Source organism: Pocillopora damicornis, chromosome 7, assembly GCF_964200805.1.
Source record: "Pocillopora damicornis chromosome 7, jaPocDami1.2, whole genome shotgun sequence".
NCBI classification, from domain to species: domain Eukaryota; kingdom Metazoa; phylum Cnidaria; class Anthozoa; order Scleractinia; family Pocilloporidae; genus Pocillopora; species Pocillopora damicornis.
Window position 1 is genome coordinate 2,654,748 of NC_142676.1, and position 22,088 is coordinate 2,676,835.

A 22,088-nucleotide genomic window follows, 5' to 3' on the forward strand; every position below is an offset into this window, starting at 1 on the left:
GATTGGCTAGAGTGTAAAACCTAGCCAATCAAATGGGGTGTATTATCATAAGAACAAAAAGAGCGCGCTGTTAGTTCGAAAGCAACACCGGACTTGAGCGAGGCTAGTGCAGCGTTTAAAAGTACACTAAACATGTAGTTCCTTGAAATTTGAAACCGGTGTGGTCCTTCCACTACTTCCCTGCTATTGCATTAAGTTGCAGCAATGGTGCTTGTGCTCGAAAGAATACGATGATGATCGAAAACCGCGAATACACAGCCACTGCTGCAGTGGAGAATCGCTCCGAAGATTTCACTTCCGGTCACAAAACGAAGAAGATGACGATTGCCTTCACGACACTTTTGGTGGCAATAGTTGCTGTTTTTGTTGATCGCTTTGTCATAATGCGAATTCAACGCCAATTTTCTTACACAGAGGGTAACAGTGAAGCCGGCGTAAGATTTGATGTCGTTGATGAAGAAGTGCTTAGCCTGTTTGTGACATTCGATGAAAACTTGGATGGGGTTCTGGATTTGTCGGAATTTATCCAAATTGCGAACAGAATTTTGCGTCGAAAAGTAAGTAATCGCGCTGTTATTTATTTTTTTTTTTAAACTCGTAGAAATTCACTTGTGGATACACGCAGAACGATCTCAATCTTGTGTGGGAACACGAGAGGGGACTGAAATGAAAATCATGCTTAGCTGAAGGTTTAACAGGCTCTGCAGTTTAAAAATATTTGATCATTACTTCTTCGGCCTTCACAGCTTCATCGTCAACTTCTCTGTTGCTTTTCCTACCTCTTATCCTCACTCTAAGTCTACTAGTAAAAGCCGCGTGCGGTTAAAGCTCAATCGTTGTTATGTGTAGGTGTTAGGGATCTCGCTGACTTAGGATGTTGATGAGTCATTGGCGTGCACTAGTTGAACATTAGAATGAGGAAGGTGCTGCATGAAAAACTCTCCTTACCCCTCTGGATTTCACTGTGCTTTTTAAATCTTAAGCATTTAAGGGTCAAATGGAAGAACATAGTAAATCCTCAGAAGACCTTGAACTTTGAAGTTTGAAATAAACGTGGTTAGTGCTTAACAAACGAGCCTCACAAATGTTACGAGAACATTAATTATACCTTAACAACTATGACAGTTACTATAGCGGAAAAATCCGTAGTTCCTTGAATGTTGTAAACAATTTTTTTTTCGCTATATCAGCTCAGTTGTGTTAGAGTGATACTACAGCAATGCTGGTTGTATCTAAAAGAACAAAAAAAAAATGAGTACAAAAAGGAAAGATGCAGCAAATAGCTGAGGAAAACTCTAAGAATCCTTGAACTCTCAACAACAGAATAAAGTGTTTGACACTAAATGCTTTTATTACAATATTGGTTGCAACTGTTGCTATTCTTTTGAATCATTTTGGCTTAACAAAAATTCAGCTTGAATTCACAAACAAAGTGGTGAGAGGTAAAACCTGAGTGTAAGACATGGTGTTGTGGATGAAAATTTAAGGAACAACATTTATTTTGAATCCTGTGATGAAAACTAATGGATGGTCTCCTTGATATGCCAGAATTGGCTGAAGATGTAATTTAGTTTTTGCATCAAAAAATTTGAGTTAGGTTGGGTCGAGAGTTAAAAAGTATGCTTTCAAAGAGTTTGATATACTTCAGCTGGAGTAATGTTTGTCTTAATCTTGTATTGGAGTTTGAGGAGGAATTGGCAAGAAATTTAATGCTAGTCGCAAAAAGATAAGCTACATCATCGACTTTTAACAGCTCTGCTCTAAAGGCTATTTCTTCAGCAACTACTAGGTGAACCAAGAAGCTTAAATTATACGTGCCTTTTAATATATTTTTGGGCCTATAAGTGATCTCACTGCATGGCCTGGAATGTTAATGTTGTTGAATCACAAGACACTCCTGAGACCTTAACTTAATTAATTATTGAAAAACCAAAATGAAATACATCCATATATATATAACTAACCCAAATGCCGAAAGCAGAACAGAATTATCCATTGAGTCACTCCAAGGGGTCAAAAGGTAACATCTGATGTTTTTAACTCAGGCACCAGCTGCTGAAGGACCTCATCAAATGAAAGTAGCTGACAGCAGTAGTGATACTTCTGCACCAGATGTGACTCACATGGCTGCAATAGAACAGTTGATTGTAATAAGTAATTTTACTTCGCTGGTGCTCACATCAATGACCAAGTATTCTGATGATCATTCTTCAGGGTTTGATGTGAGTATTAATTTTGATGTGAGTTAAGTAAGCCATGCATCTTGGACAAGAATAACAAAATCTACCATATTCATGTAAAAAATTTACTACATACTGTAGTTACTGAGTCTAGTAAATAAGATTTTTTTTCATTTTGAATTTGCTGAATATTTTAATAAAACCATTTAGAAATATCTGTTACACATGAACAGATTTATACAAAATTTACTTTGGGTAATACTTTTGACCTTTTGAATTTCTGACTATTGGCGTAATTGTATGTTTAAATTGAATTATACTGAAACGTGAAAGTTAGACAACAAGCAGTCCCTCCTTTTTCAGTGAAGTCTGTCAAGTGAGGAAAAAAATTTTAAAAAATTGATGTTAGCAGGCTGCACAGAACTCAGGGATTGAGACACACAAAAATTGATGTCAGCACCAAACATGTGCCTCACACCCAGAGTTCTGCGCAGTGTGCTAACATCAATTTTTTTGTTTGCGGAATTTTCTATTTAAATTGCATGACAGAATTGGGAGAACAAGAGGGACTTCTCACAGTCTAGTTAAAAAGAGATTGTGCTTATCTATATTTGTTGAATCAAGGGATCTGACTTTGCCCCTTGTAAATTACAACAAAGGGGTCTGTTGAAGTTGTAAGTTATAAACATGTGTGGTTTTTTTTTCCTAGGGAAATGAAATTCAAATGCAGGGACTGAAATCATGGAACACCTCTTCAGTTCCCATGGCAACATACTCAGTAGATGAATTTAGAGCATTTCTACCTTACCCAGTCCTTGAACCACCATTAGGCCAACCATGGCACATTGTAGAGTCAAGGATTGATAAAGATGGTACATTGTGCCAATTTTTATTTTAACTTCAATTTATAAAATTGATAAATTGATAAATGTGGTATTTATCTCAAAAAAATGATGGAGGTACTGAAGGAAAATCCTTCCATTTTAAGTAACAAGATTTATTTTAACTACTGTTTAATGGACATAATCAATTTTTTTTTGGAGGCTTTACCTCTTTTTCCATTATTGTTCAAGATGTGATGTGAACTTTCAAAAATGATTTCCAGCAATATTGCTTACCTAAAAAACATTTTTTTTTCTTCTGGTGATTTCTGTAAAACTGCATTATTTCTGGATCTCCAAATTAATGGCAACTTAGAATGATCATACATTAGCTAGACACTCTGCCTTCTATTGTCCATCCCTCTCTCCTCTTCCCTTAATCCCGCCCCAATACTATCACAAATTGTTGCTGGTATTCTTTTAAATTGTAACTTCATTACCCTGCTGTCCAATGCTCATAGTCATAAATGAATTTAAATGCGCAGGTCCAGGTTTGACCAGCAATAGACACTACCCCACCCCTGTGAAAGGGAGACTAGCCATATTGTACAAACTGTTGAGTATGTTCCATCCACGGCCGTTTCTGCTGACCAGGTTTGGTCCACAAGGAACAGTTGCCTGTGTCCGAGCAGAGAGCAAGGACTACTTGGACATTGTTTTCAGGTTTTCACCTTTTTGTGTTTTAATATGTTTATACGAGAAATCCAATTGTCCGGCTGGGTTGCATGTCAAGTAAACAACCTCTAAAGGCCATTATGATTCATTATTAACTTTAACAGAAAGCAATTTTTTATACTCAATGGCCCTATGCAGCTGCAAGAGCTTATCTTGCAAAGCACCACTGAATTAGACTATAAAGAGGTTTTAAACCAATGGTATACTCTTGCTCAGCAGAGCTAGATTTAGCATCAAGAGATTTTGAACCACAAACTACTAATTGAAATACGCCAATTTTCCATTGAGTGATCATCAGAAGCAGAATGAGAGCAAGAAAAATGTGGCTTGAAATAGTTCATTTAATCAAGTAGCCAATGATATTTGTAATACAATGGCTGCAGATACTTTTAAGAGGCCAGAAGTTCAGCATGTTATAACTCATTAATGGATTAGAAGGAAACTTCGCATTAACCGGTCGCTAAGAAGAGTCTCAAGGATGTCTCTTAATTCATAAGTTTTATTGCAATTTGGAAGACACCTTAGTCTGAGTAATCGAATACATTGAATGGTTTTTTCTAGATAGTGTAGTTTTTAATCTCTTAGACCAAGTTGGATGATTTGAAGGCGAACTGGTAAAGGTGGGGGAAAACTCGTTTTACGTAAGGGGACGACTGACTTGCAAAGGTGGTTGGGGCGAACTTGTAATGGTTCACGTTCGTCACTTAGTGCTTGAAGGGCATTTTGACTTTCCTTTTGCCAGGATACATGCAGAGTTTCAGCTGAACGAACCTCCTTTATTGCCATTTTGGTTCACTCCTGCTCAGTTCTTGGGTAATATTGTGATAAAAAAAGATGGGACTCATGTAGAGTCTTTTCACTTGGCTGTGCCTAATAATAAAAGTTTGAACGTGGGTGAGTATTATTAAAGAAACTAGGGTACATTGTAGAGCGCTCATGTTTTCACCCCTAATAACGTTATTGACACCTTTAAATTGACAATCCAATAGTGTAGAAGATTAGCACACTAGTGCTGCGCAACGAAAGAGAAACTCCTTTTGAATACGGGACTCCAAGAATCCACTTGAATTTGACTTGTCCTAAACATCTGAGTGCCAAACTGGTATCTGTGACGCATTACTTCAGTCGGCGGCAGAGCCAGGATTCTTTGCATGGTCGTTCGAGGTTCGACTCTTCCTAGCCTCTTAAATTGTTACTTCATTCACAGCCTGTTTTTGAGAGCTAACAATATGATCGAGAACTGGAGCCAAACCATGCAAAAAACCAGGAGCGATGGAAACGCAGCCTCACTGCAGTGATTTATTTACTCATTTACTATAAGATAGTGAAATAAAATATACAAAATATATTCACCAAGTGAAATGCCCAAGGCCTTTAATTTGGTTAGGGAATTATTGTTACTATTAATATAGTTTACACATCAAAACATCAGGTTTTTTTTATTCTGAAGTCGATGTAGCTTATTACTATAACTATTATAGTTCAAGTGAATTGTTTCCATGTTTTAACTTGTTTAGTTCTTTCCTACAAGAATTGTATGAGTTTAAAAATGTGCTTTCTTTTGTCCATTTTAGATATGGAATGGCTTGTCTCCGCTGTAGCGGAAGGGGACACAGGTAGAACTGAAATGCTCAATACATAAACAATCGAATCCAGCTGCACAAAGTAGAGTACAAATAACGCCTGAATAGAGCACAAATATCCTGCGATATTGTACGGTTATTTGGACGGTTGGTTATTTTGTACTGTAAAAAACCTGTTTAACCAGTCGGCTGCGCTCGCTACGCTTCTCTATCCGCTTTGCTTTTCCCGCCTTATAAGAAATGAGCAGAAAGACTTAGCGGAAAAAAATAGCAGTGGGGTAATAAATAACCTACTAGACGTTTTGGTGTGTAGTATCTCTAAGTATCTTAACTTGTTGTTTGTATTGTGACTCGCCCTACGGGCTCGTCAAAATACAGCACAACTCGTAAAAATACTTAGCGATACTACACACTAAAACGTCTAATAAGATATATTTAGAGGCCAAAGATATAACAGATCCCTAGTCATTTAGGTACACTTCACTTAATGTACGTTGTCAAACAACTAAAGGCTGGTTTTCACTGGCGACGGAGTCGGAGTCAGAGACGTAGTCGGAGTCGTGAGAACGATTCCGACCGAGGGAAAATCGAAAATCGGAGACATTAGTAGAGTCATTAGGTCATAAGCTGAACGGAATCGGAGTCGGTAGAATAAGAACGGTTTCATTCTCTTCCGATTCCGCTTATGACTCCGACGCTTATGATCCAGTGAAAACTATAGATTATCGGAGTTGAAAGCAGAAGCGCAAGAGCTAACAAATCCAAATGTTAATTCTTGAAACCTTCTTTTGAAAAAGTTGGACTGACGCATGTACTTTAGCGCCTCAACAGCAATTTGATGCGGAGCACCACTCCGAATTTTCATCTCAGGTCTGACTTACGCAGCACTTGAATAACCAAAACCACCCATACAATAACGGAGAAATTACGAGCGCCCTGATCGATCAAAATCGATCAAAAACTGGAAAAGTTTGTAAACCTACGGCTAGTGATGTACAAAACTTTTCTCTTGTTCTCCCAACATCCCAAGTGCATGGGTAATTACGCCGATAAATTGATAGAAAGTGCAGTCTATTTATTATTTACTTATGAGGAATACATCAGGAACTGGCCGAGGGAAGGGTATTTCCAGTTGACAGAGCTTGTTTCCTCGTAATACAGAAAAAAAACGCGTATAAGAACCTAAACTTTGAGAACCTGTTAGGCTGAAATTTCTCAGTGAAGCACCTATCTTATAATTATAAGAACCATTCTTGGCTAAAATCTAAATAAAAGTTTTTTTTTTAGAATTTAAAGTTTTTCAAATTTGATACTGTACATCGCATGCGTTACAAAAAAGGTTTCAAAAACTAGCCAGAACACCGACAGTGTCGTAAGACCATAATACTGTTCTGTCAATACATCCATAGCTGTGCAACATATCCGACCGTGTGTATAAGTTAACCATGTAAGCAGGACACTATGAGGCTGGCATATAGCGGAGCATCACAACCACACCCACCAATAAAAGTTGTTTTGTCTACAAAAAAAGCAAAATCAAAAATTAAGAACTTGATTAAGAACCCAGGTAGCCTAATTTCCCAGTAAACACCATTTATATAAAACCTTTAGAGGCTAACTTGAAAAAACCTGAGGTTCTTAAACGCGGGTTTTTACTGTATTTCTTTCTCAATGTAGACACAAGTTATGAGAGCAGTGGGGGGCCTGGAGACATGGAAGTAGACATTGGTTAGTAGAACTTTTCATAGTCATAAAACTTATTGAAAAAATGAAAGGTTAGCAAATATGACTCTAGATATGCTTCTCCTACCGTTTCAATTTACTGTGACAATCAGGAGTAATTCAAGATCACGATAAGTTTTACATAACAAAAGTTGCATGATCCTCTTAATTTTTGAGATGTAAGACCACTCAAAACAAATTACGATTTGATACCTTACCTTTTCCCACACCTTATTTAGACAGTTTGCTTGTTTTCACTGTGAGGGTTCATTGATTCCTATGTTATTTTTTTTTCTTCAGCCTGATTGGCAGTTGTGGTTTTCCCGCTCTCAATTGAAATATTTATGCTATCTCCTAATACAGATTCACAACTTTTAAGTATAAATGTTTTTTTCCTCAGGGTTTCTACCCCAAATGGAGCTTAACAGTGTCATGCCTTCGATTCTGCCTGGTCAACAACAAACTGATGAAGAAGTAGAATCCACCAGCAAGACTATCAAGTGGGACAAAGAGATTTCATTTGACAAGGCTTACAAAGCGCTTGAAGATGCGTTCTATTCTTTTAAAGAGGTAAACTGCATTTATAAACTCAACTGTCAAGGTTTAGTTGCTTGGTCATTAAATTTGACAAACTACTAACTGAATGATTAAGTAAATAAGCAAATGGATAAATGCAACACCATACATTTTTAGAAAAATGTTTCTAGAGCATTCAAATGATAAGGCGAGAAGTAATAAAAAACCGTTTGTCTGATGCGCGGAAAAACGCGCGTCATCAAGTCGTGATTGGTCAGTTTAGCTTTGAATCTGATTGGTTGAGAAGGTGGCGCGAGTTTTCTGAATCAATCGCACAGCGAGGTAATCTAAAACCAAAGCAATCCCAAATGATCTTCTACTCAGAAAACTCGCGCCACTTTCTCGACCAATCAGATTTAAAACTAAAACCAATTGCAACTTGAAAACTCGCGTTTTCCCGCGCATCTGGCAAATTGTTTGTTTTTACGTCGAGTTTTCATTGGATTTTTGAGATGAATACCCTTCGTGCAAATTGGCGAATTTTATGATTACTATGGTTTTAGTTATGTGACGCTCCATCGAAAAGTGCACTTACTAGCGCATGACTTTGTTGAAGTGATTAAAGATAAAAGGAGACTCTAACGGACCACTCGACTTCCAAGATTCAAAGCTTATCTCCTTGATCTACATTTCAGGTTCCCTACGTGTCCTTTGAAGATGCACTCAATAGGGCCAAAGAAGAAAAAAAATTGGTTCATCATATTCTGCTGTGGGGAGCCTTAGACGACCAATCATGCTGAGGTATAATCTTTAATCTTATCCAATGTTTCACCAAGACTTTTTTGTAGTTATTCAGTTAAATACCTTCAGACAGAGGTTCTTAACGTGCGTTGTCTTATGATCGCTTGTATCAGTGTCCGTCTTTCCGACTGGCCGTTGGGATTTGTTTGGTTTGGTTACGCAGTCCCCCCCCCCCCGTATCCCCTCGCCCCCCTCCCCCAGGCTCAACGGAGTGTGCTTCATGTTATGCGAGAAGAAAATAGAACGTCAGGTCGCTTGTTATACCAATCACCCTTTTTTTTGTCGACGAGAGTTAATGCTAGTCGACGATAAACAACGAAAGTTAGCGAGATTTGACAAGAGTTATTTAATGTTGGAAAGAGTGCAGTGATTTGTGTAAATTGGTTCACGTTTATCAATTAAAGCGCGACCTTAGAAGATTGATTTGCCTTGAATTCAAAGGTTCGGGGCGGACTCTCCGAGAAGGTCCGTTGGAGAGCCCGCCCGTGGTCCACATGTTGAAGAAGAAATTCATCAGCAGCTGGACACTTGTTGCAGAGCTAAAGGTTTGTAACTAAAAAGGCATATTGTTTCTAGAATATGTACTGCTGCTCGCTTGTCTGTTCGCAGTTTCGTCGTTCCATCAGTTCATTGGCTGTTTTTTGCTTTTTCTTCCTTAAAGCAAAAGGAAGCCTTCCTTCTGCTTCTGCGTAATGTATAAACTTCTTCACTTGTTTTTTTTTTTTTTTAATTTGAATATTTCTATAAGGAAGTTCTAAGATTCTTCACTCATCGTATTCACAGGATATAGCAGCAAATGGGACTAACTTAGAGGTGACTAAAGCAGCCCAGGCACATCTGGATATTTACAAGTAGGCCGAAACTGTTACTCAATACATTCATTGGTCAATCCAAGAGTTTAAAAAAACATCTTGAGTTCATAGGAATCGGATTACGCTCGTTGTTATGTATTAGGACTTTTCCGTTCACCACAGAACGAAAAGCTTTCTCAAATAATTTAATATACTCTCCAGGGCGTAATACTTACTTTGGAAATGAACTCGTTTGCTTCCCGTCATTGCCCACCTCACTGAAACCGCAAAGGTCTGTGTGTGGACACTTTATACCTACAAGATACAGCTTTATAAAATAATTTAAATAGTACGCGCGCTCTGATTGGCCATAAAACCATTTTACATGAGCGTATGTAAACACGGTTTTCGTTCCTCTTTCATTATTTATTTTATAAAAGAAATGTAAAATGGTTTCCGTGTTTACATAGCCCGATCTGGAAACCACTCCGCTTCGCGTCGTGGATTCCAACGCTTATCTCGTGTTCTCCCAACCTCCCGCGTGTTTACATCAGGCTATGTAAACACGGAAACCATTTTACATTTCTTCAGTATAGGGCATCTATGAATTAGCAAGAGGAGATTAAACTAACAAACTGCATATCTTACTGAAGCTTCGCTCCTTCTTGTAACCCACAAACATTTTCCAAGCCATTCCCATTACATGTTTTGTTTCCCCTCTTCTGACAGACCTTTTGTCAGTGTGTCGGTGTTGTTGTTGTTGTTGTTTTTTGTTTTTGCTGTTCTGTTTTGTTGTTTTTTTTTTTCTGTTTTGGTTAAAAAAAAAAAAAAAAAAGGAGAAAAAAATCAAAATTTTAGAAACACCATCTGGCAAGATGGTGCACTGTAGTGCTATTTGAGATAAGTTTTAGCAGAACTTGCTCTCTTGATCTTATGTGGAAGCGCGTGGTGATAACTAAGTTTTTTAATAAAAATCGAAACCTTTGGCATTACTGTCATATCAGAACGCGCGCCTGCAATCAGACTTCTGTGCCCTGAACTCAGTGAACTTTCAATAATTATTTCTTAGCTTCCTTTTCTGTTGTTGTTGTTGTTGTTGTTGTCGCTGAAGCTAGAGTTTCTCGTGGTGCCGCCGAGAGCAACTATCAAGTCTCTCTCGTGCTCTCCAAACTTCCCGCGTGAATCCATAACTCTATATACGCACGTTAAACATGAACCAATTTTTAAATATCACTGAGATATGTCTCTGCTCGAGAACGAGAAATGACCTCGCAAAAACAAGACCAATATGGGAGGGTTGGAGGGGGAGGGGGGGGTAAGTCTCTTTGTTTACACCTCTCTTGAGGTAAGTATGACGTTATTGTTATTGTTTATTGGGAAATGTTTATGGAGGGTCTCACGTGCGTTCGAAGTAGACATCATTATACCAGGCATACACGACGGTTTCTCACGAAATTTTCTTTGCAGGTTTCCCGTGATGTTAGTGGTCTCTCTTCCAAACGGAACGGTTGTGTCAAAAATGAATGCAAATGATTTAATGGAGAGGCAATCAGGCGAAGAAATGTAAGATAACGGGCTTTTTTGTTTAATTCATTACTTGACTCCTGAGAAACTCACAAGGGTAATTTTCGTCCAAATTACATCATATTGCACCCTTTTTCATGGATGATCTAATCACTACGTAAAGAAGCAAAATCCTGTATTAAGCCACATTGAAAGAGGAGGTTGTACCAAGAACTAGAAGTCCTTGATTTTCATTTGTTATTCCTCAGACTTCCACCAGGTTTTGATGATCTTCTGTCGCATATTTACTACAAGTTTCTGGAAGAAGGTATCACGGGAGCCAAGAAATTCAACGAACTCTAGCTTAAGCAAAAAAATTAACAAGTGAATGACTGACTATCGTAAAAAAGCTACATCGTTTCATGTAGACAAATTTCTCCGCATATTTTGTTACTTTTTTTCATACAATATCTTTATTAATAGCAAGATTCAGTTCTTAAATCGTGTAAGAATTCGTTCAAAGTACAGCTAGGATGTTCTCTTTCTAACTTTCCCTACCATTTCAGGAGTTTCAATAACTTTCCATAAGCAGCTGCTGAGTGTGTACTAGGCGGCCGTGCCTTTATAACAGTATTCCCCTTCACAGCAGTTCTTGTACTCTTTTCAGTCACGCAACGTTCCTTCCCTTCTTTGGGAGGAAAGTTGCGTGACGAGTCCAGGAACGGCTGTGAAGGAGAGTAGTAGAAGGACCGTAAGGTGAAATCCAAACAGTAGACTGCAAGCTAAACAGACGGTACTACGAGGTTTTACAAGCAATATCTTTATTTTATATCAATTTTACAATTTTTTAATGTAATGTAGAGGACCAACATTTGGCTTCCGTTTTCCTCTTACAATTATTAGTATTGTTGTTTCTATAGTTATCATTACTGCTATTGTAATTGTTTTTTTGTTGTTATCATCAGTGTTGTTCGTTCATACTAACTCTAAATGACAATGACTTTTCCAAACGCGAAACTTCGTGTGAAAGTTGTTTGATGTACTGGGAAAATTGAATGAAACGACCAGAAATATTTTTAGTAGTTTCGATTGTCGTCGTGTTGTACCTTAAAAAGCTTCTGACCAGTCACATACTTGTAAGTCGAAAGTTTACACAGAAAGTAGAAGTATGAAATAAATTATTATTAATACAAAATCTTTGTTCAAAATGCCTTGCGCGTTCTCATCACGGTGACTCTGCTTTAGGAGGAGGGAATGCGAACAAGGCTTCACCATTGGTGTTCCATATCTTGTAGTCTGCCGATAAGAACTCGTATGCTACAAAAAAAAAAAAGGAAAGAAAGAAAGAAAGAAACGTACCCAACGAGGAAATTAATGCGCGACTCATGTTGATCGAGTTCAGGGGTGAGCCAGGAAAACTGGTTCGAGTCCCCGAGGCTCACTGATAAACTTGAGAAAGATGTTTTTTTCGTCTCGTCACGAGCGTGCCGCTTTCACAAATTCCACTGCCACAGAAATAACTACAAGAGGACATTTTTAAAAATAGACATTTTGTTCTCTATCCTGAGAACATGTCAACAGGTCAGAGTGTCACCAATAGAGCAACACTGATACTTACAGATATTCAATTTGAATTTCCCTACGGGATAAACTGCCAGTGACCTGGTATCTATGGCACATCCTGAGAAAGTGAAGTCTTGTATCTTGAAATAGACCTGTTTGGAAAAAAAAAAAGAATGGCTATCGACTTTAGGTAGAAATTTTATGATGTTCCGTCACAAATGCTACAACCTGATTAACCCTTTACACCCTAACATCAGTATCTATATTCTCCATACTGTTCTCTATACATTTACTAGGGTGCTGATGAGGAGAATTTGTCTAATCATCAAGAGTTTCTTTAGTTGGTGATCATTTGCTTTATTCTCATGACCTTAATGTGTGATTCAGTGGTGATTTTGTAAGGAGAAATTAGATACTAGTCACTCTTAGGGGTTAAGGGGTTAACTACACTATTCGCTATCTATTCCGTCATGGATTGCAAGTTAAGGGTATCGCCCAACTGAGTGCGCTCGTAAACAGAATAAAACAAAAACGTACCCGTCTTGTTGAGTTTCGAATGACTAGAAGATTCATTTTAAAACAATTGGATCATTCGCTCTCAATTTCTTTGGGTGACAATTGATTTGTGCTTCGCCCTCATCAGCTGTTAGCGCGACAGAAATCTCAAGCCCATAATGTTTTTGAATAGCATCAGACACCGAATAGGATGAACACGATCGTTAATGAGAGGACTTTAATGATAAATGGAGGCGTCTTCATTGAATCTCCAAAAGAACCTTCATGACATATGTACCAAAATAGACCTCGGAAAAACACCCAAGTAAAAGGGGAAAACGCGAATGACCACATCGTGATTGGTGCGTGATTGGCCTCACTGGTGACGTAGTTGGCGCAGGCTTTTCTATCAGTCTTATATCTGGTCTTTACTTTTCCCAACACCTCATCTCTTCCAAGAAAGCTTGCAAGGTATTGTCGTTTTCGTGTACCTTCAAAAAAATTGTTACTCACCTGTGCATAGGAGTTGATTCCAGTACAGAAAGGATCCTCTACAAAGGTAGGCTGCAGACCGTCTGCCGTCACCTGTTGTTGCCTCTTCTCACCGAAAAATATAGTGGCACTCAGGGAGACTTCAAGGGATTTGGACGGAAACTTCTGACCTACAAATACAATGTATAAGATGCTGGAAACCGTATAGCAATGTTCGCGTTCGAGCCCTGAATAGAGTCACTGCGTTGTGTTCTGGGTCAAAACACTTGGGTCTGCAAGCAAGCTCTCATTAGCGCTACCCCACCAGCGGTAGAGCTCGTGAAATTAAAACTGGCGGGCGAAGCGTGCGTGCGTGGGTTCCATGGGGATCTGGCATGAATTTTCGTGCGAGTCAGCCTCGTATACAGTGTTTTCTCCTTCGAATATGAGCGCTTTTCTTTTTTGGTAAAATCTCTAGTGGTATAGTCTCTGCAATACCTTGCGAATAAAACCAAACAAACAAGTAAATACGAAAATTATTGATGCACTGACCTACATCCCAAACAAGGCGTCTTTTATCAGGAGACAGCAAAATGTTGCCAGTTGATGGACCAGCAGAATCCACTCTTACAACGGGACCCCTGAAAACCGTAAAAGGCACTGACATTAAATGATATGAACAGCCTAGTGCGGTACCAAGAACTTTCTTTTTTTTCTTTCTTTTTTTTTTGGGGGGGGGGGGGGGGGAAGGGGGAAGGGGGAAGGGACATTCCGAGAATCGTAAGTATATGGCGTCCATCTGAAAACCCTTACAATATTTCATCGTCCTCTCGTCCATGTCAAGCCTTACAAAAGTTCTTGTATGATAAAAAAAGAGACCTTTTTGAGTCTTAATCTCAAGTTCCAAGCATTGCATTGAGTCTTAAGCTTTTTTTTTTTGGATCAGAAAAATAAAAATTCCAGACCAAAATGAGTTAATAAAAGTGCCGTTTGGTGCCCCATGTAACTAGATAACTCATTAAAGTTCCATCATGGAGCAGAACAGAGGCACAAAGTAACTAACCTGTGAAAGAAGGGAAGATGAACTTCACAATATTCAAATGAATTCTTGACTTTGTTGCTGAGTCTTAACTGGACTGAAACCTGCACAGAGTTTGCATCTCCCTAACGTAAGATCAAGGCAGGATTTCTGTTGAATTCTTATATCTTTGTTTGCCAATTTCACTTTATTATTAAAAAATACTACAATAACTCTCTGATACATATACTGCATCGAACATGCATGGCCTATCCACAGCTCACATCCAACATAAGTCAGATTACTTCTAAATGGTGTTAATCATGGGAAAAATATGAAGAATTGACAAATCTTATTGTTGTGACAGCATTAACAAAAACAAACTTAGGATTATATATAAATTTCTTTCCTTCCAGCATAGTTTAACAGCTCATGCACCATGATAGCTGAGCCAATTGAAACTCTTAAATGGCATATCATAGTCATACAAAAATCTAGTGGTTGTTGTCTTTTTAACAGGTTTCGTCATTATGTATGTAAAAAGGCTGGTGATAAAGGTTCATTCTATGCTAGAAATGAGCAAAAAAGCAGCGGGCGCTTAAGAGGGAGGTACAGTAGGCAATGAGCCATACATAACCATCATTCGTAACCCCTTTCACTCATCTCCTCTGATGGAAATCCAATACTATGCAAGGAAGCACACTTTACCTGCATCTGGTATATCCCTAGGACTGGCAAGCCATGTGGAGTCTTGGCAGAATAGTGACACAGAGGGAATGATTCTGTTGGAGGCCTGAATCTTACTTTCCTACCTACCAACTCAGGCCCTTTGAGCATCTGGGATGGTTGAAAGGAGGGGATCTGGACATGAGTATCTCCTTCAAGCACACAGGGGTGGACCACAAGAAAATCCAGGGTGGAGGAGGTGATGTTCAGTGTGATTTCTGGGATACCCTCCAAGTCAGCCTGGTAAAAAGAGTCATCAGACAATGGTCTTAGTATAAGTCTTAACATATTTTGCCCAACAGAAGGAAAAGGGGTCTTTTTACTGTTAATCAATTTAAGGGTAATTGGTTGCTGGCCACATGGTCATTTGAAGGTTTAATTCTCAGTTTTATTAAGAGACATACTAAATAAATATTGTTTTTACCAAAACAATCAAATCTTGTCTGCATTATCAATACTGTAAATTTTCCCTATCATTCATGAGTAATAGTTGTGTAACTTGTATAGTTATGATCACCTGGGTAAAAGTTTAAGTAAGATAGCTTAATAAAAAGTATGCTATTATTGTTGAAAAGTCTTTATATCATCCAGTCATGGATGTGTATATGTCTGGAACACAAACTAATGATTTACTCAAGTCCTATAGTAGTAATGAGTTACTACCTAATGTTGAAGTCTTTTCCTTAGTGGCAAAATATCCATGATGAATAACCACAAACTTTTTACTTACCCTGCATAAAATGATCCCAAACAGTTGCCTCTCATCTTGTACCTCTTTTTTCACATGCTGACATGAAAAAAAAAACAGTAAAAAAAAGCTTTTTTAACTTGCAATTTGATTGGCAGCATCTAGTTACTATAGCTTCAGAGTGGACAACTTCTTAATAAGGATAGATCAAACATTTAGTTCCCTAGAGTAAGTTTACTTCCTAGGTGGGCAAGTATCCTTTCTGGCTCTCTTTCAACTAAGTAAATCCTCCTATGAGCCACAATTTCTTGAAATCTCATTCAAACTATGCAGTACTACTGCTAAACTTTCATATCTACACAGCCCAATATCAATATTTCATTCTGAATTTTCTATATTCATTGTATGACAATGAAACTCTCCATAACTTGAGGCTTAGAGAATAAAAATATGGAGTCCAAGAGGTTAATTAGCCAAGCCTGCTTACGTGATATCTTTGGCTTAGTCGGAATTTTCAAATTTCAAAACTTGGAAAATTGTGACCACAGAGAACTTTTTGGTAAAGATTGAACTTCACCCTTACTGAATAAAACTTCAAATACTGCTCAAAGTTAAGATGGTTGGTTATGGAAACATACTCTTAAGTTTAACCCTTTTCCTCCCAAGATCTGACTGTTAATTCTCCCCTTCTCCTGTACAGATTTCCTTTTAGACTGGTGACAAGAATTTGGTGTTAGATCTAGATAAAAACCTCTACCAGATAAGTTTGAGTATTCTCTTTACCATTTTGCAGGATAATGTATGGATATACAGGGCGTGAAATTAATTTTTTTTTCTGATAGCCACTTGGCTCCGAAATTCTTCAAAGTGGTAGCCAATTCAAAAAAAGTTGGTTGCCATTTTCAAAGACAAACAAAACCTTTTTTTATGCTGTCAGCATTCTAGAGAGACCCTCCAAAGGTTAAGGTAGGGGAAAGATCTTTAACGTGCTACAAAGTGGACACTACGAGGGATGATATACAACTCTCAAGCTCATCTAAATCCAAGTTGGCGTCTAGTTATCGATCGAGATGCGCATGCTGTGTTTTGGAAACAAACTTAATGAGGAAGTTTGCCGCGGATTTATCTTTGCAATCTTTTAAATTCATGATATCTCTTGGTAAGGTTATGATGAAACATTCTAGTCGCCAATTTGGCAACTAATTTTCAGGATTTGGTTGCCAAAGGGAAAAATTTGGTCCCATTGGTGCCTGTATTAGGCGCAATTTCACGCCCTGATATAATAAGGAGAAGTTACATATTAATCACTTTTGGGAGTTAAAAGGGTTAACTATCAAATTCTGAATGAAGTCATCACTATTAACAGTCACACACCTGAACAGCTCTGATCTCTTCTTTAACAGTAAACACAAGTTGCTGTTTCCCTTTGTACTGAACAGGCTTCCAAGCAGGTTGCTAACAGTTACAACAAAAAGGAATTTCACAATTTCATTCTGCTTTACTGCCACCCTCTTAATACAAACACCTTGTTGTGTTATTGTATATATGCATTCAGTGAAAATTGTGTAACAAAATCATTAAGAATTTAGGCATTTCATTACCATTATCTAGATAAGTACAATGTTAACTTCAAAACTACAAACCTTGCTTTTAAGAGGTACAGTCACATCTTTTAAGTTGACAAGTGACTGAATTGTAGCCACATTTGTGTCAACTGGAGTACCAAAGGGAGCAGCTACACAAAGGAACTTGCACAGCTCATTCATCTTAGATTGTAGCTGAAAAAAATTAAATTATCTCTACATAAACAAATCATTTGGGGCTCACAACACAGAAACCAAATGTTTAAAAACTTGTCAGCATTAATATTTTAATGATGGAAATGACCTTTTGCTTCTTCAGCTACACTGTAGTTTTTCGGTACTCCACTTAAATAACCACCTTCAAATAATCTATGTCAACCCTGAAATGTTCCAGAACCCTTCATGGCTGAAGGAAATCCAGTCAGCTGTTAAAAAGTGTGGTCACGGAGTTGAAAAGGACTATGATGAAATCAATCCATCTGGCAGTCTGAGTAAGATCCAAGACCTTGAAATATGGATTCTAAGTTTGATACTCTCACCACTCCACCATGCTGCCTCCTTGCAATCAAAGTGACTAATAGACTGCTAACATCTTACAGTAATCAAATCTAACATATTATCCCAAAAACATGTAAAGAGAAAAGACAAATTTATCACTTAAACAGGATTACCCTGATGTAAAACAAAACTGTTCTCATTGATTTGCAGTGCATTACCTTTTTGAGAAAAGTCTAAAGAAATTATGAACAATCAAATCTTCCAATTCAAAAGCAGTATCACTTTATAACAAAAGCAGAGTTTCTGTACCTCCTCTTTGGTGGTCCAAGTTCCAACGAAGTCAACCATGGAGTGAAGTAAGGAGTATCCTAGTGACACACCAGGCCTGAAAATGAAAATAAATATTAAACAGATATCAATACTAGTTAAGCTTGTAATCATAATTATTATAATGTACACGGAAAAATTACAAGCTTCTGGTTGGCTGAAAGCAAGTGCTTTTGCATGTAACACGAGTGCAAAGTTGTAAAACGAATGTAAATTACAAAAAGGGCTCACACACTTTCAAAATTTTGTCTGTCTTGACTTTCTGTGATGTTTTTTCATGTACATTGTTAACAAGTTATAACATGATTTCTCTTGCAATTTGGTTTAATAAGCATGTGTAAATTTTTCAGACAACAAATTGCACTTGCTCCACGGGTTCATGTAGTTTTGTTGTCTTTGAAAAATTTTCCTTGTGCCCATTAGCACCAAATTGCACTTGAAATCACATTATTACCAGTACTTATTGCAATAATGGCAATTACAAGAAAAATACAAATAATCATAAACAAAAACAACCAGCAAGGATTGTTAACAATTCCTGAACAAAGTGGAGGTAAATATCCACCACTTTGACTAACACTGAACTGAGGTGAATAATTGTTTTGGTGTATACTACACAGAAACCAAAAAACAATCTTACTTTCTTTCTGTTAATATACAACAAAAAAGAGTCAGAAATCAAATTGGGGATGTTTGTGTGATCTTGCCTCTCTGGCTGCTCACCTTTGAACCAGCCAATCAACACTGAGCACTAAGCTAAGCACCATTTGCCTGTTTGGTATATGCTTAATACTGATTTTAGGAAAAATAGTCAGGTGTTGTCTCTGACATCAATTACCTTCAGTTTATTAATACTAATGAGGGTAAATTTTGTCAAAAATAATTTTTACTGGCCTGAGAGGGGTGTGGAGGAAAACTTGTAGCAAAAGTTAAGTGGAAGAAAGGAAAATTCATCAGTGGCATAATATTTTGATTCCAGCCAATTAGTAATGTACCACCCCATCAATATATATAAGAAGTGCAAGAACCTCTGTTTAAATTATAATACTGTGTCCAACAAGGTAAGGAACTGCACATAACTGTCGTTTATTCTCATGATTTAACTTAAAGATAGTAAGTAAGTAAAGACTTAATTTAAAGAGGGTAGCACTCAAATAGTATAAAAATACTAACAAACCAGTGGCCCTCTAAAATTATGTACAATATGGATGTTAAAAACTATGGCATAACTATGAGATAATATAACAAATAAAAATACAAGAGATAAGAGATAAAATCAATTAAAAGTACAAAAGTATAACTAAATCACAGAATAAAATGATTTAAAACCTGCTGTTCTTCAAAAATTTTTTTCCAGAGAGAGTTCCTAAAAGAATTAAGCAATGCTGTTTTCCGCATAGATAGCGGTAAGCTGTTCCAGGCTTGACAGGCAGTCACAGTAAATGTTCTTCCTCCTTCAGTTTACATTTGATAACAGGGCAAGCAATATTGTAAATAATAAGCAAGTTTTGCTTATAATAACACTTTAACTCCTGTGAGTGTCCAAGACAGAATTTCTCCTTACAATATCAATACAATATCAATCAGATAAGTGATGAGAATAACAAAAAATATCAATTTGGGGATAATTAGTTGATGCAATACTAAATTCTCTGAAGTAACATTCAAAGAACTGTATGGTTGACTGTAAGGAGAAGTACAAATTTGATCTGGGAGTTAAGGGGTTAAGTACACAGAATTGACTTACAGTTTAACAAGGGGAGGTTTTCCATGTGAAAGATCAGTTTCTACCAAAGGCAGACACACGAATACCAAACCAAACTAAAATAAAAAAGAATGCAAAACAATACCCAGCATAAACTGTGGACATGAAGTTGGGAGAGCAAAAATCGTCATCAAACTATACTTAACTGTGCTTAATGATTTGCCAAATGGTTTTTGAAAAAACAAGGTTGATGATGTTATTAATGCTGCCTTACCTTTTCAATTATAACAACTGGCCATAATAAACCACTCTTCAATCTGACTTCATGTGCAGGTTTTTGTTCAAGCTTGTTGCACAAATCCACATCTTTGTCAAACTGAGAAAATATGACATTGTAACGACTATTATCAGAAAATCAAGGCATTGAGCCCCTCTCCAAAAAGCACGTGCCTTCCTTACCTCCCTCAAATAAATAAAATCAGAGAGCAGTGAAATAATGTTGTAATTATGCTCTACATTAAATTAGTTAAAACATCCGGGCTCCCTGAGAGGCATTCAAAATTCAAAATACTTAACTTCATTTGAAAACTTTGTTTAATTAGTAGATATTTTTTCATTTTGCAATTAGGTTTTTCACCCAAAGAAATGCATGCATAATTTATAGTATCCTTTATATAGAGTTTTAGCAAAATCCCAGCTTTTGTTTTTGCACAGAACTACAGTGAGGCTGAAAACAGTACTTTGCTTTATCAGAGCTATCAATATGATTAAGGGGAACAATCACCTGCTGATGCTGACTGTCACCAATTTTCACCTATGTTCTGCCTAGGTCTGACACTCCAGGTTGTGCCTGCCACACAAATTTACCTTCATGCAAACTAATTGAGTTGTTGCTCTACATAAGCTATCAAATGAGGTGTAGTATGATAATAACCAGAACTAAGAAGACACAACCTCATCAAGGGAAGTTCCCTGCTTTTTCCTACATCCCAGCTCTTTAAGCACAGCTTCACATAATTCTTTATCGCCAGGGATTGGTGTTAAACTAAGTGCTCCCTGATGTAGAACTGCTCGTCGTTCAACAGTTGGAAAACACCTTAAGATTATACAAAATGCAAAAATTTCTGTTATGGTGATTCTAATAAACCTGCCCTTCTACCTCCTCAGAAAAAGATCCCACATTAGGGGTGAAATTTGAAAAAAGTGCCTATACCCAATTCCAGATCAATGGCCCCACCCTGAAGTGACAACTAAATGGGGAGATAGCCGCTTAATCCTAAAATTCTAATATCAGCATGTACATTCTCCATACTGGTTGCCACAAATTACATATGGTAATGACTGGGGTAATTTGTTCAACAATCAATACTTCTCAAGTTTGGGATCATTTGCTCTCTTCTCATGCCAGCATACACTTAATGTATGGTCCCAAGGGAAACAGTTTTGTTTCCCTGAGAGTCCTTAAGTATATAACAATAATGTTTGTTTCAGGAGCGACATTGTAAGGAAATACGAGACACTGGTCTAGTTACTCTTGGAGGTCGTGAATGTATTTAAATGTTCTTTAGCATTGCTCACGGGACTACTTTGGATTGTATGGAACTGAAAATTTCTCTTCAACAGACACATTTTTTTAACACCCTAGGTCATATTTCACTCGGTTTGCATAGTCCACAGTCCGTTCACGCTTCCTTCCAATTCCTCAGTTCAAAGTTCTCGTTTAATGCCTCTGTGTACCCTTTGACCCACGCCCACCAGGAAATTAATTCATTTTTTAGCAACCAAAGTTTGAAAAGCAAGAGCAAGGTTTACAAAAAACGAATAGCATAACTCATTACATACGTATCTCGGACGGTCACAAACGGTGAGAATGTATCGTGAAACATTTTCTGAGGGTAGCACGTGAAACATTCCACTTACCGAGAAAACAGGACACCGTCGGACTCAAAAAGGGCTGAAAAAACCCAAATACCACGTAAGCTCATTGAGCTAATCTCTATTCAACTCCAGCCATGCTTAATTTTCTTAGCCGACAGATAGACAGCAACGTCCGTCCGCCATTTTGTTCAAAATAGAAACCTTGTACCCAGTCCTTTGTCAAGCAAGGTCAGTGAAGGTGGCTTTCGAACATAGTTCACTTCCTGTTTAGTCGAAAGAGGACTCGGTTAAACGTTTTGGTCCGCCAAAATTATTGAAAAAAAAAGTAGGCTGGAATCAAATGCAAATCTGACTTGGCATAGGCTCCATACAAGCATTTGATGAGACAAATATAGAGCCAAAACAGGATACATCCCTCACACACGTGAATGTCTGTGACTTGTGCGTGACGAAATTATTACCACGTGAATTCTAACTGACCAAT

The 22,088-nt window shown here is 37.6% G+C and overlaps 2 protein-coding genes across 4 annotated transcripts; one reads left to right on the forward strand and one right to left on the reverse strand.

Moving 5' to 3' along the window:
* Positions 1-55: 55 nt before the first annotated feature.
* Positions 56-11,847, forward strand: LOC113679797 (selenoprotein N). 3 transcript variants are annotated; one of them, XM_089213408.1, is made up of 13 exons: positions 56-557; positions 2,046-2,222; positions 2,890-3,052; positions 3,547-3,724; positions 4,479-4,630; positions 5,311-5,352; positions 6,997-7,047; positions 7,442-7,611; positions 8,253-8,358; positions 8,800-8,903; positions 9,142-9,209; positions 10,617-10,712; positions 10,922-11,847. In XM_089213408.1, the coding sequence occupies exons 1-13, from the start codon at positions 231-233 to the stop codon at positions 11,013-11,015; spliced, it is 1,728 nt and encodes a 575-aa protein (XP_089069534.1). In that variant the 5' UTR covers positions 56-230; the 3' UTR covers positions 11,016-11,847. The 3 variants fall into 3 exon arrangements, with proteins under 3 accessions (XP_089069534.1, XP_089069537.1, XP_089069536.1); XM_089213410.1 differs by having other exon boundaries at positions 63-557; positions 2,046-2,114; XM_089213411.1 differs by lacking the exons at positions 9,142-9,209; positions 10,617-10,712; positions 10,922-11,847 and adding an exon at positions 9,020-9,085.
* Positions 11,457-22,021, reverse strand: LOC113679795 (AP-5 complex subunit mu-1). The gene is made up of 14 exons (XM_027196764.2): positions 21,647-22,021; positions 20,681-20,822; positions 20,001-20,102; positions 19,769-19,842; positions 18,004-18,079; positions 17,257-17,391; positions 16,988-17,068; positions 15,656-15,712; positions 14,908-15,165; positions 14,245-14,345; positions 13,734-13,822; positions 13,224-13,372; positions 12,271-12,367; positions 11,457-11,969 (listed from the first exon to the last, which is right to left on the reverse strand). Exons 1-14 carry the CDS (start codon positions 21,709-21,711, stop codon positions 11,878-11,880), a joined length of 1,518 nt encoding a protein of 505 aa, XP_027052565.2. The 5' UTR covers positions 21,712-22,021; the 3' UTR covers positions 11,457-11,877.
* Between the last annotated feature and the right edge of the window lie 67 nt (positions 22,022-22,088).